Below are 16,995 nucleotides of genomic sequence, written 5' to 3'. Positions count from 1 at the left end.
TGCATCGGTCCGCTTCCACCCTGTAATCTTCAATCTCAATGAATATTGATACGAAATTTTACCGAGTTCCTTACCTCATCGGTCTGTATTTTAGCGCCGTCTTCAATGAGACGAAGAACTTCCTGCAGATTTCCTCGGGCGGCGGCTTCGCGAAGCTTCCCTGCTGCCATACCCTCGCTGACGTCATCTGCAACATAAAATGAATAAATGGATGAATAAATATATATATGTATATATAAAGCCGTTAAAGTGAACCTTAAGTGATACAAAAGTTGTTTTTATTAGCAACTAATGAAAGCGAGGTACCTCAGTGGTAAAGCACTGCTCTTTTGCACAGAAGGTCCCAGGTTCAAATCACCTGATCTTTAGTTTTCTCGATCATAAAGTAACTAAGAATGTAGTTCTTTAAAAGGCAAATGACAGATTGGTTACATTTACATTACAAAATTATAACTTACTGAAAGTAAGTCCTCCCAAGAAAAAGGATCCGAGCCCTTGCGTTGTGCGAGTATGTTTGCCGTAGAGTACCAAAGATAACATGCTAAATCCAAGGCTCCGATTTCAGAAAACTTTAATTTGGAAAATGCTGAAATTTGTTTGTCTCGGAGTTGATTCGAATCGAGGTAGATTGTCCTGTTTGAGGGAATTATGTGCTGCTGAAGTTTTCCATGAATGAATGAATGAATGTTTCCATAGTACCACGAGCGACACCGACGTATTAAAAAATGGACAATTTTATCCGTATTGGGATAATAAAATAGAAAATAAACAGAACTTACGCAAATCTAGTCTTTCAGGTAAAGCTCCCTGTAAAGCAGATTTGAATAATTTCAAGGGAAAAATTGTTCCGGGGCCAGGTATCGATCCCGGGACCTCTGGTTGAACGTACCAGCGCTCTGACAACTGAGCTACCCGGGAACTCCATCCGACACCCTCTCAACTTTTCCCTTTATATCCACACAACTCGCGTGGGCTGACGAAACGCCAGAGGCCCTCATCGAGTGCACACAATCTCTGTGTGACTTGGAATTGTGGTTTTCTGTTAAGGAGAACTTACGTTCAAAAATAATTGAAGACTTTTCTCCCAAAACGAGTTAAGTCCATTTTCAGTAATTTGACAGAAAGGACAAAAATTATGGATGTTGTTTCGATTTATGCTGCATGTTTCCTCATGGTATTTCATTGTTGTACACAAATTTGTTTTTTTTTTAGCTTAGGTAAAATAATAATAGCATGTATTATAGCACGTATGGGCGAATCCAGAAATGCATATAGAGTGTTAGTTGGGAGACCGGAGGGGAAAAGACCTTTGGGAAGGCCGAGACGTAGATGAGAGGATAATATTAAAAGGGATTTGAGAAGTGGAATATGTTGATAGAGACAGAATCAATCTTGCACAGGATAGGGACCGATGGCGGGCTTATGTAAGGGCGGCAATGAACCTGCGGGTTCCTTAAAAGCCATTTGTAACTAAGTAAGGTAAAGTAATAAATCCTTAGTTTCAATCTACGTTTCAAATAGGACCATTTCTAATGAAATAAATTTATACAAATTCTGTGTGGTGTTTTTTATTGACCATAATCACAGGAACAGACAAAACATGTTTGTGTTTGTAATTTATATCTTACATTTATACAAAATTATCATCTTACACCTCGACATGCATGCAACAAGATGCTACCTGTTCCCTAGGGTCAGCGGCGAACATCTGGCAATAAGAGGGCGAAACTTCTAGCAATATGCGGAACCATGTAAAATTATACTTTGATTCACCTCATACTCGCTTGCTGTCTCCTGCATATCTTCTGGTCGATAATCCTAATCGCCAGTGTCTATTTCACTTATAAACCTCCGATTTGTCACTATGGAAACCTCTGTCGTTCTCCATGTCTTGGCTGATAGCGGTCATCTTCATACTCAGTTGTTTCCTGAACAAATGTACATGCATGAAGACCTTCTATTTGCTGAACAAATATGAAGATGCAAAAGACTTTTTTTTCGTGCACAAATGCGGGACGGACTTAAAAGTTCCGCTGGAAATCGGGCTATAGACTTAACTTATTTTGCATGAAATTGTCATATTTCTACCTCGATATTTACTTCATAGATGCCCACGTGCATCAATGTCGGTTAGTGTAACCACCGGTTAAAATTGTCACCTAACCTCTGGTTAAGCATTTTTACAGAGGATCGACATCGGTTACGACTTAAATAGGAGGTTAACCACAGTAAACTCTAACCGGCCATATTCGAGCGGTTAAAAGAGATAACCAGTCATTAGTAGAGCAAGTAAAGCAAAATGGCGACCAGAGCCACAGATGTTTATTTCGAAGACGATTATTATTATTATCATTATTATTATTATTATTATTATTATTATTATTATTGTACAGTACTTGAATTACTTGGATAGAGCGTGAGCGTGAAGTTTCTTTAGTGAAAAGAGAGAATTCTTACGAGGAATTTGGTGACAGAAAATTTCAGGAGGGATTTCGTTTATCAAAATCTACAAATGGATCACTTGAAATAACACAAAGTCATATTTCTCCTATGGTTCGGCTGCTTATATTACGATTCTATGTAACTGATATTTTCTGTATTTTAAGAGGGAATACTCGAATATCTCTTTCTCTATGTCACTGGCTGAACAAAGAGAGGTTATTTATGGATCTTAGGATAATGAACAGTTCCCTCGTGTAAATGAGGTCCTTGATCGTATATACATTCCTATTAATCTTCTGCATCCTTTTCCTTTATAGATATTCCATCTTTTTATATAATATATTTAAATTATAGTAATTAAGTCTAGCGACACTTCAAGCACACATTGGGATATAATCATTTTTGCATTCAATTTTCTATTTTGTACGATTTTAACCTAACAGCAAAGAAATGCAACTCGCAAATATAACAGCGCCCAAATGCAAACAAATGCAAAGCGAAAATGTAGGACACGTTCATTTCGATGTAGAACGGAGTGAGCGCAGTCATTTTTAGACGTTGACTATTATCTTTACAGCGGTATGGATGCTTTCCTTTAGACGTTTTGTAGAAACAGTACACCAGCATAGACTTTACTCTGGTTAAATGAGGTGTCAGCTAGCCATGTTTAAGTAATCTGTGATTATGAATGGTGCACACAAATTACATTTTAATCACTGTTACTGTTTAACCATCGTTTCATAATCTACGATTACTACGTTTTTAACCGATGTTGATGCACTTCGCCAAGAAGTGAGTTTCGAGGGAAAACGTACAGTAGCTCTCTGACGAGTGCAAAAAATACTATAAGTCCCGTCGCTCTAATTTCCGGCAGCCAATCACGTTGCGGTCGGCTACATTTAAACGTGTGCGTCTTGTGATTCGCTGATGAAGATGTAAAACATATCCTAAGGCTGGATAAATACTTAATATAATCGCCCGCCATTTTGGCTCTTTCTTTGGCGTTCGGAGAAAGCACACGAGGACGTTATTTGCCGCTCAATTATTTGCTGAATTACAGTGCGTTTGATTTATCATAGGAGCTACGACATGATAATGTTTAACGGTGTGGCAAATACATCCCTCATCTGGTAGCTCGGCAACGAAAGAACAAAAATGGCGAACGATACTACCTACCTAGACTTTATAGAGCCTTGACTTCCTAAGACGTAAGCAAAGAGGAGGAGTCACGCCGGGAATAACAGCGTTGCGACTATAGGAATAAGGTACACGTACCAAATAACGCCACCTTAACACTTCAGTCACTTTTGCTCTGGAAATAAGTTATGTACAAACATGAAAATTATGAAGTAGAAACTGTAATCTTATCTTTACAAAATAGCACAATGAAAATGGATATATTATATAGCGAACAAGAATTAGAACTCAAATAGGAAAACTTTGTAAACTGGCGTTATTAGGAACAGGTTGTCCAATTAACGCCACCTATTTTCTAGTAACCTATACACTTATAATTGTTATTGAATTATTTTTCCCAAGCAACACAAATTGAACTAAGCGACTAAATTTGAGTTTCTGTTAATAAAAGATACAAAATCACTCAATGCTAATGAAAGATTCTTGATCTGAACCTGAAACACCAGATGGATTAGGAAAGTATGTTTTCCAGTGATTCCTTACTTAAAAAAAATAAGAGACAATGTGACACAGTAGAAAGTTATTAAACACAAAAGCATTTACCTTAGTTTAATATGACTGTTTTCCAATAGGTAAAACAAAAAAACTAAGTTATGTAAAATAAAAAAAAATTAAGAGTTCGATAAGCAATTGAACCAACATCATCACTGCCCATTCTGAACATTTGTAAGTTGAAAGCTTAGCGATTTTCCTGATGTTTTCACACTGATGCTCTACTGTCAGCCTTAGTACTAACATAACCTAAAATTTTGTCTGTAGACCTTTAACGCCACATGGTGTTAAAGCGCTACTGAGTACTTGATAACATGATATGCATGTTTCTCTAACATTTTCAAATTTTATAGATAGCAAATACTTTCTATACGTAGAAGAATGTTTAAGGATCACGAAAATATATAGTTTAATATAGTTATTATTTGCTCAACACACAAAATAAAATATTGCCTCTTACCTTGATATAAGAACAGCCTTTCACTATCAACACACAACAGGAAAATGATGGAATATAATGTCACTTGTAAATGTCAGCGGACAGCTAGTAACTCATTTCATCACTACATAGCAAGCGAATGCAGGCTACAGTAGTGCACTACCGAAAACTTTTGTCGTTAACAAATTTTAATAGGGTGGCGTTAAAGGTATACATGGCGTTATTTGGCTCAGGGACCTTACAGCAAAACGTCTATTTTCATTTTTGTGGACTTAACGCGTTTTGGAAGAAAGCTCTTCAATTATCGACTCAAACTATCTTTTCAATACTGAATTTAAAAACTGCCATATCTAACGTGACCGTTGGCAAATTATATGCAAAGAAACAGCTTGATATAAATCTTGCACTGCCTTGTGAATTCTTGCAACACCAAAGCAATACTTGGGTGGGACATATCGCACATAAACGCCCATTCTTAACGATAAAAATGACAATGAAAATTTTTAAAGTCAATTTTATAGCAAGAACATTTGCGAAATAAATAGCCGAGAATCAGATCGTGTAACAATATAAAACGACGCCCACTCGGCGTTATTTATAGTGTGTAGCCCACGTGCATTGCCTTTGTCTGGGTTCATGCATCATGTGATCCCAACTCCACCTCAGCCATCTTTCAATGTGACTGAAACGTAATAACGTAATGGCGGATTGTCTAAGATTCCAATAACTCTGATGGCTGTCTTGTGATGATACCCAGGGCGTAACGCATAACTAATAACAGTGACTGAACAGATCTGACAGGGACGGAGGACCTGATTTCCATATGGATAGGCGAGGAAAAGAGAGCATGAAGGGAAGGCTGCTCATCAAGGATTCATTGTCTTCTCGACTAAATTTAACGCTGCATTCCTCGTCTGTATTTCTTCGAGTAGGCTACTATTTGAACGGGCGTTCCGTATACAATTGGTCTCGGCCCACTCACTTCCGTCGGCATTGTTATCACTAGGGGACAGATTTCTAGGTGCTAAAGAAAAAGAGATTTAGGACTTTACAAAATTCAATTTAGAACTTTTAGGAATGTATATAAAATTAACAATTAATAGAGAAGTGTTACAAATATGAAATAGGGGTACAAAAATATGAACTAGTGCGATACACGACCTGAGACGTGTTGTATTCTAGCGGAAGTCTTCCAAATTACTACGCACTGATACTCTCTTTCGCGGGAATGTGTCAGTTTGCAGTTAGAAGCTGAACTGTTGAAACGTGAAAATTTTGAGGTAAGTTCTTTTCTTGAATAGGGTAAACTAGGGTCTGTTGGACAGTCGGGCATGTTGGACACTCTGTACTTTAACGTGTTACCTCGCCACTTGTGTGCACCACATTCTGCTATAAGTCAATGACGGAAGTAGCCCCACTCGTGCCTACTTCCGTCATTGACTTCTAGCAGAATGTGGTGCCCACAAGTGGCGTGATAACACGTTAAAGTACAGAGTGTCCAACATGGCCGACTGTCCAACAGACCCTAGTTTACCCTATACATTGATATTCCTCACTATGAGAAATATTAACGATATATTATATCTTTAAAGAGAAATAATGTACGTTTATAGCAATGTATGTTTAATTGATTTCGTTTTTAAGTTATGATATGTTCTGAGGTTATGACTTACAACAGCCGTGGCGAAAATGTGATCGTGCGCCGAGCCAACGTGCAACGTGCATAGCACATGTGGAGGGAGGCGGACACCCGAAGGGGAATTGAAGCAACTGTCTGACTTATTAACGGATTTTCATTTTCCTTACGTCAAGCACTCAAATATAATTTTATACAGTATAAGGTTACAAACTAATGTTCAGTACGTGTAACGAAGAAAGAAATGAATAAGAAAACATAGGACACATTATCACAACCTAAAATTAACTGTCTTCAGAATGTCTCTGCGACAGAGTTTCAAAATCAGAAATTATGTCACTTAATGCCAGTCGTAGTTGATGACGAAGGTATTTGTCTGTCAGTCGTGATCTAAATTTGGTTTTTACTATTTTCATTGTTGAAAATAATTTTTCACAAACGTAAGTTGTAGCGAACATGGCTTCAACAGAGCAAGCGAAAGAACGAAGCTTCGGATATTTATTTTTTGGCAAAGTTTTGAAAGTTCAACATTTGTCAAGTTCTTACATCTAGCTTTCATTTGACATCACATAGTAAATCAGTGAGTTTAAATTGAAGATCTCACCGCATTATTCGTACATCTGCTGAAAAAGGGTCGACATACAGAGATGATGATGATGATGACGATAATAATAATAATAATAATAATAATAATAATTTTATTTAATCTGGCAAAGTTAAGAACGTAGGACCTCCTCTTACACTCAACCAACGTATATTATAGAGATGATTGTTTACACATTTACATATATATATACATATATATATATATATATATATATATATATATATATATAAAAATGGTAGTCCTAAGTAATTATTTTCTTTACATTTCTAATTTATTCAGATATTAACTGGTAACTTAGATAAGTTTCAATAATAGTATTTCACATTATTATTATTATTATTATTATTATTATTATTATTATTATTATTATTATTATTATTATTTATGCACTTGTATTAATTTGTAGACCTAGTTGAGTGTAAGAGAAGCCATTAAGACCTTAACTCTGCCAGGTAAAATAAAATAAATTATTATTATTATTATTATTATTATTATTATTATTATTATTATTATTATTATTATTAACTCTCAATGCACAGTTCTAATAATCATCTTGAGATATTTTACCAAAATGTTCGTGGTCTTAATACAAAAATTGATGAAATTTTTCAAAATGTAGTAAGTAATAATGATATCATTATCTGTCTTACTGAAACATGGTTATCTGAATCAGTATTAAATACAAATTTATTCCCTAACAATTATACTATGTTTCGAGCAGACAGAACCTACGAGGACACCAATAAAAAAGAGGTGGGGATGTCCTAACAGCGATTAACAACCAGTTACCTTTTACCTGTCGGCGATATGATTTAGAAATTATTAATGAATGTGTTTGGATTGAAATTAAAATGGCTGATGGTATTAATTTATTAATTGGAAATCATTGCTTCCCACCTGATTTCGGTCATAATCACTTAAAATCTTACCTCAATTTTCTTGAAAAAAAACCTTAATACTCATAATTTTAGAATAGTAATTATTGGTGATTTCAATTGTCCTGGTATGGATTGGTCAACTGGTTTTAATCTTAATGATATTCATTACTACTCTAAAATTAAGTCCAGTGATTTATATTCCTCGTCTTGCCTTCTGGGATTAAACCAAATTAATTTTACTGTTTCAAGTAAAAATCTACTTGATCTTGTCTTTACTAATATTATTAACAGTACAGTAAAACTAGCCAATCATTCTCTAGTTTTGGAAGACTTTTATCATCCATCTATCTCCATTAATCTTGAAGTGTATTTGTCGCTACCTGATCACTGCCAATCTAGTACCTTCATAAATTATTCTCAAGGTGATTACTTGAAACTCTATTCCACTCTATACAATCATGATTGGAATTCCATATATCAAACTACTGATGTTAACGTTGCTGCTAACGCGTTATCCCAGATTATGAACAAAGCTATTTCTCTTGCTGTTCCTGTCACTTTCGTAAAAAAATCGCACTATCCTAAATGGTTTTCAAATAGCTTGCGTATACTTATTAAGAAAAAGAACAAAGCACGTAGAAATTTTAAGAAATTCAAAACTGATCACCATTATCAAATTTTTTCCAATTACAGAAAACAAGTCAAAGCTACGATTAAATCTGATAAATTTAAATGGTTACAATCCATTGATGAAAATTTGAAGAATTAACCTAAGAAATTTTGGAAATACGTAGAATCTTTTCGTAAATCCAATAATTATCCCACCGAATTATTAATAAATGGGATTCACATTACTGATCAGAAAGAAATTGCTAATGCATTTGCTAATCAATTTAAATCGATTCAAAAACAGCCTAATTCTAATCTCTGTTTGTTGGATTATAATTCTACTGACTTCTTATCCTTACCTAAAATTACAGTTGATGACGTTTCATTAGCCATAAAAAAGCTTAAACCCAATAAATCCAAGGGCACTGATGGCATTCCTAATTTTATTATTAAGGGATGTTCTAATATTCTAATACCCGTTTTAACTTTTGTATTTAATTTAAGTTTATTAACCGGTACATACCCTATGCTTTGGAAAGAAGCATCCATTATTCCTATCTTTAAGAATGGTAAAAAAAATGTTGTTTCCAATTATAGACCTATTTCAATATTAGACAATTTCTCAAAAATTTTTGAAAAAAATAATCCACAAACATGTTTCATTTCATGTTAAGAATAAAATTAATTCAGCCTAACATGGTTTTACTAAAGGTAAATCAACAACTACAAACTTAGTATCCTACCTTAATCTTGTTATGCCTGTTGTTGAAACTCAAGGTCAAATTGACTCAATTTATATCGACTTTACCAAAGCGTTTGATGTTGTACCTCACAATATTTTGATAAATAAATTAAAAAAAAACTTTGATCTCTCTTCTAACTACGTGAGCTGGTTTGAAAACTATTTAACTAATAGACAATGTTGTGTTCGTCTAGGTGATTCTCTCTCGGACCCATTTAATTGTTTATATGGAGTTCCCCAAGAATCTACATTGGGCCCTCTATTATTTTTATTATTTATTGATGACATATGTAAAAGAATAAGTTCAAACTACCTGTTATTTGCTGATGATCTCAAAATCTTTCGCTCAATAAATAGTTCTGCCGATTGCCAAACTCTTCAAAATGATATTAACTCTATTGAACTTTGGTCTGACAATAATGGAATGAAAATTAATTAAACAAAAACTTTTGTCATTTCGTACTCTCGAAAAACTACTTCCATAAAATTTAATTATTCTCTTAATAACGTCTGTATTATTAGGAAAAATTCTATTAAAGATCTTGGTGTACTACTCGATTCTAAATTATACTTTCACGATCATGTTCAATATATTTATAATCATTCAATAATAATTCTTGGTTTAATACGGTCTATAACTTATTCTTCTTCTACTCCAGAGTCACTATTAATTCTATACTTTACTTTGGCTCGATCTAAACTTGAATATGCATCTGTAGCCTGGAATCCCATTACTTCAACCGATTCGGTTAAATTGGAAAATATTCAGAGAAAATTTATTTCCTTATGTGCTTTTCGATATATACCCAATTCCTCTGACTTTAACTATGAGATTACTTGTAAATATTTTAACTGTTGTAGCCTTTATGCTAGACGTCTAAATCTTGATTATCAATTTTTTTGCAAAGTTGTCAAGGGTGATATTGATTGTGAGTATATCATAAACAATATCAGCCTTCGTATTCCTAAAAAAAAGTTTAAGATTTCAAAAAAATTTTTATAACAGAAATTCAAAATCACTTTCTCCAGTCTGTAGATGCATAAGGTTTAGTTTCGTTTTGATTTTTAGTTTTTACTGTTCTTGTTCTCAATTTTATTTATGTATATTTTTGTTTATTTAAGATATTATTTATTTTGTTTTGCACCTTTGTATCTTCTGTTTGTGTATTGTGCTGAACTATAATTGGCCTCTGGCTGTTGTTCAGCACACAAATATTAATAATAAATAAATAAATAATAAATTATTATTATTATTATATTATACACTATCGTCAATCACAAGCCTTTTTTTTTTCAGTTAAAATAGCCTTACACATATCAACCATGCTACTACATAAAACTTCTGCAAACAAAAGTAACTATAGCCTACCTATACAACTAAAAATTACTAACAAAATATTAGTGGAGACTTTTATGTGGAAGACGAGAGATGATAAACATGAAATTATTTGAATTGTTAGTAGCAAACGCTCATAAATCACCATTTAACTTTCCAAAACTCTTGAACTCTTATCAGTAGCCCTACCGTTAAATTTATAGAAGCAGTTACGTAACTAGCTGTTAACTGAGGTGTACCAGAAACCGAGGAGCTCTACCTCCCTGATCCTCCAAGCGTCTTCCAGGCGTCTGGGCGGGATATAATAATAATAATAATAATAATAATAATAATAATAATAATAATAATAATAATAATTTATTTATTTATTTATTTAATCTGGCAGAACTAAGGCCAGTAGGCCTTCTCTTCCGCCCAGCCAGACTCTATGTCCAATGGAATAAAATGGATAACACAGGAGTCGACAGAATAAAGTTATCACTTCCATATTTGGTCAGAGGATGGGCAAGATGTATGACAGTTGAACGCTATCGCCCAAGCTGTCTTATATCTTGTATCTAGCGCGTGAGAACCATAGCTACAAGTGTTATTTACAAGTACGCAATTTGAAACTATAAATATTTCTAAATATAATCAGCAGCTGATGATGATGCAGATATGGGGTCTTCGTGGAGGTCCAGATGAAATACGAAGCCAGCAGCATGTGGGGCGGCGTTCAGTCTACTTCAGTGGCGGCTCGTGAAGTGTTAATGCGTCAAAAGCAAGTCTCTGTTTAACGTTGTCTTCAAACTGTAAATCAGAACCAAGTGGCAGAGCGAGCGGAAATCATGATGCCAGGGTAAATGCTCTGAATCATATCGCCACACACAGTGATGCTAACTTGGCGACACTGTCGTTATATCTAGCGATTTTTAGCTAGTGTTAGCGACAAGAATTTAGTTTTGGAATCTAACGACAGATAAATGACTTACATGGCACAAATATTAAAACATTTATATTTCTGTTTATTATATAGCATTATGTCCTCTAATTGAGATTCTGGCTTATATGTATAGGGTATTTCAAAAGTCAGTTCAAACATTAAACTGCTATAAATATAATATTTGAGATAGGGAAAAAACAAAAACACCATAGTGTTGGGCAAACAACGAGGTTTACAAAACATTGGGAAGATGTCCGCCGTTTTCTTGTTCAACGTACAGCATTCTGTCTGCGACATTATGCACAGCATTTTGCAGATAATGTCTTGGAATATTGGCAATTTCTTGTGAGATGGCATCTTTCAGTTGCAGCAGGGTTGTTGGATGTGTTAGGAAAACTCGTTCTTTAAGATAACCCCCAACCAAAAGTCGGCCGGATTGAAATCTGGAGATCGCGGTGGTACTATATTCTAACTTCGCTGATCTGACAACCATAGCTGCGTGTCGCTCGCACAAATACATTGTGTTTACTGAATGTTGTGTCGCGTTCGCTGAAAGTTGACTCTTGTGGACTTACTTTTCTACTATTCTTTCTACTGTTATTTTTATAATTTATGCTACGACAATCTTTATTATTTTCATTTTCTCGCGGCACACCAGTTGAAAATGGATCTTTTATGTAGATAAAATAACATATTTGCGCAAAACACACTCGTGAAATAACGCGAAATTTGGATCACTGTGCGAAATTTGTCAATAACAACGAAATAAGTAACGCTAATATTTCTGTATTTTCTTTATGGATATTGTGTAGGCTACCATACCTATGGCTATCGAAAATATATAGATTTCTGTAGTCATGTTATGCAGCAGATGCTATATTTTGAAGCAAAGATGATTTGGAGGACCTAGTAAAGGACCTCCGTCAATTTTGTGTGCATTGTCTGCAGGCACAAAGGTTCCCTACATATAATGTGGGCAGTGAGAGGGTTTTTCTGCGTACATGAAAATATTCCCTGACTGTCGCACAAATTTTCGTGCGGATAAGTTAGATACCATGCTTAGTTTATATTTTGGCGATGCTGATATGTGATATGTATAACAGAAAAAAAAAAAAGTGACAAGTTTTACTTCAAACATAACAGAGTTAACTGATAACTTATTTCACGAAATACCCATAGAAACGTATTAATATCTTCAATTTGATTAAATAAATTTATAGTCTATGTGTATGAATTAATCAACCTATATTATATTTGTATTCTATCATTTTGACATATATTAGTCCTACTTTTCACGTGCGATATTATTCTTCTCTAGTGTTAATATTATATTATATAATTCCATTGCCGCTGTAATTATATTTTAGTTCCTATTTTATTTTACTTATTTATTTTTATTATTATTATTTTTTATTTTAATATTATATCTGAACTGCGACCGAGCACGAGCGCTGCTCATTCGGTCTCAAATTTTGTTAATACTACTGTATCTTCCTTTTATATTGCTTGCATTATTTTATTTGTATTTCTCTTTGTTTGTTTTGTAATTATATTTCTTTATTCTGTATATTTGAATTTAAATAAATAAATAAATAAATAAATAAATAAATTGACAGCTTATTTCGTGAAATGCTCACTGAAATAATGGCAGGTTTAACACCAAAATCACTCATTTTATTTTACCAAAAAAATATTGGTCATTAGTAATGACAAGTCTCTCCATTGAAAGATTGAACCTCATTTCTTTCACAACAACAAAGTTGCTGACACAAGTTATTCATAGACTAATACACTTTTACTACGACATATTACTTTTGACCGATGAAACGGTACGAAAGGATGTCTTTCAACCAATCATGGCTGTTTATTGCACAATTTTATCGTGTCCCTCGCATTTGTTTAATTTTATCGCTTCCATAGCATTTGTTTATTTTTATCTCTACCCTAGCATTTGTTTCTTTGTTTGCCAACATTTCAAACTGCACTGGTCTGGACGTCAAAAAACAGAAAATTACAAACCACTCCAGTCGATGCACAGCACTTTCAAATATGACTCGCATTGGCATTCAACAACAAGAATTAATAAAGAACACATGTCATAGCTGTGCATCTTCCCTGAAACCTTATTTACAAATAAATGAAGAGCACCATTCGGAAATCCTGAATAAGTTGAAGAATAAACCATGTACATCAACGAGTTCCAGTTCTTTTACGCACACGTCCAATATAACATCAACTGAACCACCAACTACTAAAACATTCAAATTTAAAAATTGTACATTCATTAATTGTTCCTTTTAAAATCATTCATGTTTATGTTTTATTTCATCGACCTTAATTAAATCTTTTCTTGTTTATTTCATCATCCCTAATTAAAACTTTTCTAACACTTGTTTATATTATTTAAGTTATGTTATAGCTTCTGCTATATGATATTATGGATAGTCACGTATCAGAGATTGTTTAATAGCCTATTAAGAATTATTGAAAATCATCTGTCAAGTGACGTTGATTACTGGGATCCGGATAATTGAAGTGGAATGCAACTGTTTTAATAAAAATGAAACTGAATCAACAAAGCCTTCTTGACTAGTAACCGTTCACAGTGTTCGATGAAGATTCCATAGTTGGCACAACTGATAACAAGAAAACAGCTAATCATAACACACTACTGCCATCTAGCGTAATATTTGTAATGTTGAGATGGTATAATAATACATTTGAAGACAGTTATATTTTCGTAAGTCAATTAATATTTTATTGTATTGGAGTACTTCGTTACTTCTAATCTTTATATACTTTATTCTACTCGTGTAATAGTCAAATCCCACTCGAGATTTGTTTTTCTCTACATAAATCAAAACCTCTAGTGAGATTACTGTTCATAAAAGCCGAAATAGGACGATAAAACAATTTCATAAGGGGACATTGTACTACCAAGTATTTGTTAATTAAATATAATTACCTCAGCGGCTAACAACGGCAATAACCAACATGCACAAAGGAAATTAAATTGCGGTAAGAAAAGTGACGGTAGTCATCGTGAGAGAAAATCAATCAATCAATGCGTTCAAGGTTGTTGTCCATCTCTCTTCATATCCATAATCTATATAGTTTCCAAAAGAAAAAAATGCAAACAAAGACCATGGAAACATTTGTATTAATACGAATCTCAAGCTGTATTTGCGGATGATAGGCCTATAATACTTCTTGCGAATATGAGCTTGGTTTACAGCGTTCTGTTTACGAGCTATAACATCTAACAGAGAAGTAATGAACGATTCCAACACCCAGAAGTCATGGTAATTAGAGGAAAGAAACCAGTTCATAGAAAAATATGATTATATAATAAAACTAATGACTCCTACTTACATTTAAATATCACGCTATGATACTGGCTATAAGAATGCATTCAACATAGCAGAGTAATTCTACATTATAACAAATTAATGGGGATCATTAGCCATGTAATCAAACTCTCTGTGATGCAAGAACTCACAGCAATACAAGCCTACAACTGCTTAAGGGGTTAGGTACAGCTTACAGCAGTAAAAGTTTGGAAAATTTCAACATTTTTAGCCTCTATTACTGCATCTTGTATAATAATGAAAATTAGTAGGTGTAAAACACAGTCCTTCTACTATACTTACTTACTTACTGGCTTTTAAGGAACCCGGAGGTTCATTGTCGCCCTCACATAAGCCCGCCATCGGTCCCTATCCTGAGCAAGATTAATCCAGTCTCTATCATCATATCCTATCTCCCTCAAATCCATTTTAATATTATCTTCCCATCTACGTCTCTGCCTCCCCAAAGGTCTTTTTCCCTCCTATCGCCCAACTAACACTCTATATGCATTTCTGGATTCGCCCATACGTGCTACTTGCCCTGCCCATCTCAAACGTCTGGATTTAATGTTCCTAATTATGTCAAGTGAAGAAGACAATTGCGTGCAGTTCTGTGTTGTGTAACTTTCTCCATTCTCCTGTAACTTCATCCCTCTTAACCCCAAATATTTTCCTCAGAACCTTATTCTCAAATACCCTTAATCTCTGTTCCACTCAAAGTGAGAGTGCAAGTTTCACAGCATACAGAACAACCGGTAATATAACTGTTTTATAAATTCTAACTTTCAGATTTTTTGACAGCAGACTAGATGACAAAAGCTTCTCAACCGAATAAAAACAGGCATTTCCCATATTTATTCTGAGTTTAATTTCCTCTTGAGTGTCATTTATATTTGCTACTGTTGCTCCAAGATATTTGAATTTTTCCACCTCTTCGAAGGATAAATCTCCAATTTTTATAGTTCCATTTCGTACAATATTCTCGTCACGCGACATAATCATATACAGTACTATGTCTTCTCGGGATTTACTTCCAACCCTATCGCTTTACTTGCTTCAAGTAGAATTTACGCGTTTTCCCTAATCGTTTGTGGATTTTCTCCTAACATAGGCTATTCACGTCATCCGCATAAACAAGAAGTTGATGTAACCCGTTCAATTCCAAACCCTCTGTAGTCCTTCTACTATATGATAAAAGATATTTTTACGATTTAAAAAAAAAGTTTTTTTTTTTTTTTTTTTTTTCAAAATTAAAAATGGTGGCAGTTCACTGTGCAGTGTCAAAGAGTTTTCCTCATAACTCAAAAACTATTCAACATTCTGTAATGAAATGTTTTGTGTGTATTTATGCATGTCATATCTACAATATGATGCAAAATCACTTCTCTTCCTTTGATAGATTGTCTGATAAAAATAAATTCATTCAAATGATATTGCAAACATGAGTTTCAGCAAAAAAATAAAAGTGAGAGAAAATAAAAAAGTTAACAAGTTTATGAGTTATGAGGGAAACGCTTCAACACTGCACAGTGAACTGCCACAGTTTTGAATTTTGAAAAAAATATATAAATATTTTTTTTTAAACCGTAAAAATATTTTTTTCATATAGCAGAAGAACAGTGTTTTACACATACCAATTTTCATTATTGTACAATATACAGTAATGGAGGAAACAAATGTTGAATATTCCCAAAAAGTTTACTGCTGTAAGCTGTACCTAACCCCTTAAGGGAGATGTTTAGCGAGGGAGTAAGAAATCTATTTTTTTATTTGGAGTAATTCTGAATTTCTGTTCTTCTCTCTAGTACAGAATAACAGTCAATTCTGGCTAAGCTGAAGGCCTGAATTTCCAGAGTTTCAGTAATAAAATAAAAGTGACAGAAAATGAAAAAAGTTAACAAGTTTATGAGTTATGAGGGAAACGCTTCATCACTGCACAGAGAACTGCCACCGTTTTGAATTAAAAAAAATTATATAATTTTTTTAAATCGTAAAAAAAATATATATATTTTTTTTTCATATAGCAGAAGGACAGTGTTTTACACATACCAATTTTCATTATTGTACACTATACAGTAATGGAGGAAATAAATGTTGAATATTCCCAAAAAGTTTACTGCTGTAAGCTGTACCTAACCCCTTACGGGAGATGTTTAGCGAGGGAGTAAAAAATCTATTTTTTTTTTATTTGGAGTAATTCTGAATTTCTGTTCTTCTCTGTAAGTACACAATGACAGTCAATTCTGGCTACGCTGAAGGCCTCAATTTCCAGAGTCAAGCCAGAGAAAAAAATCTTTCCCTTGCAGAACGATACGACCAAGCCCCACATCAGTTTCGCGACAACTAAG

The 16,995-nt window shown here is 34.0% G+C and overlaps 1 protein-coding gene across 2 annotated transcripts in view; it reads right to left on the bottom strand.

The window, feature by feature from the left end:
* The window catches only part of dgo (ankyrin repeat domain containing protein 6 diego), a 392,714-nt gene that overhangs the window by 154,717 nt on the left and 221,002 nt on the right, over positions 1-16,995 (bottom strand). For both annotated transcript variants that reach the window (XM_069832665.1, XM_069832664.1), the window contains exon 2: positions 75-187. In XM_069832665.1, the coding sequence (XP_069688766.1) occupies positions 75-170 (96 nt within the window). In that variant the 5' untranslated portion in view covers positions 171-187. The remainder of the gene's footprint in view (positions 1-74; positions 188-16,995) is intronic.

Source organism: Periplaneta americana, chromosome 8, assembly GCF_040183065.1.
Source record: "Periplaneta americana isolate PAMFEO1 chromosome 8, P.americana_PAMFEO1_priV1, whole genome shotgun sequence".
NCBI classification, from domain to species: domain Eukaryota; kingdom Metazoa; phylum Arthropoda; class Insecta; order Blattodea; family Blattidae; genus Periplaneta; species Periplaneta americana.
The sequence above is the reverse complement of the archived record's forward strand: the minus strand, read 5'-3'. Positions and strand labels throughout refer to the sequence as shown.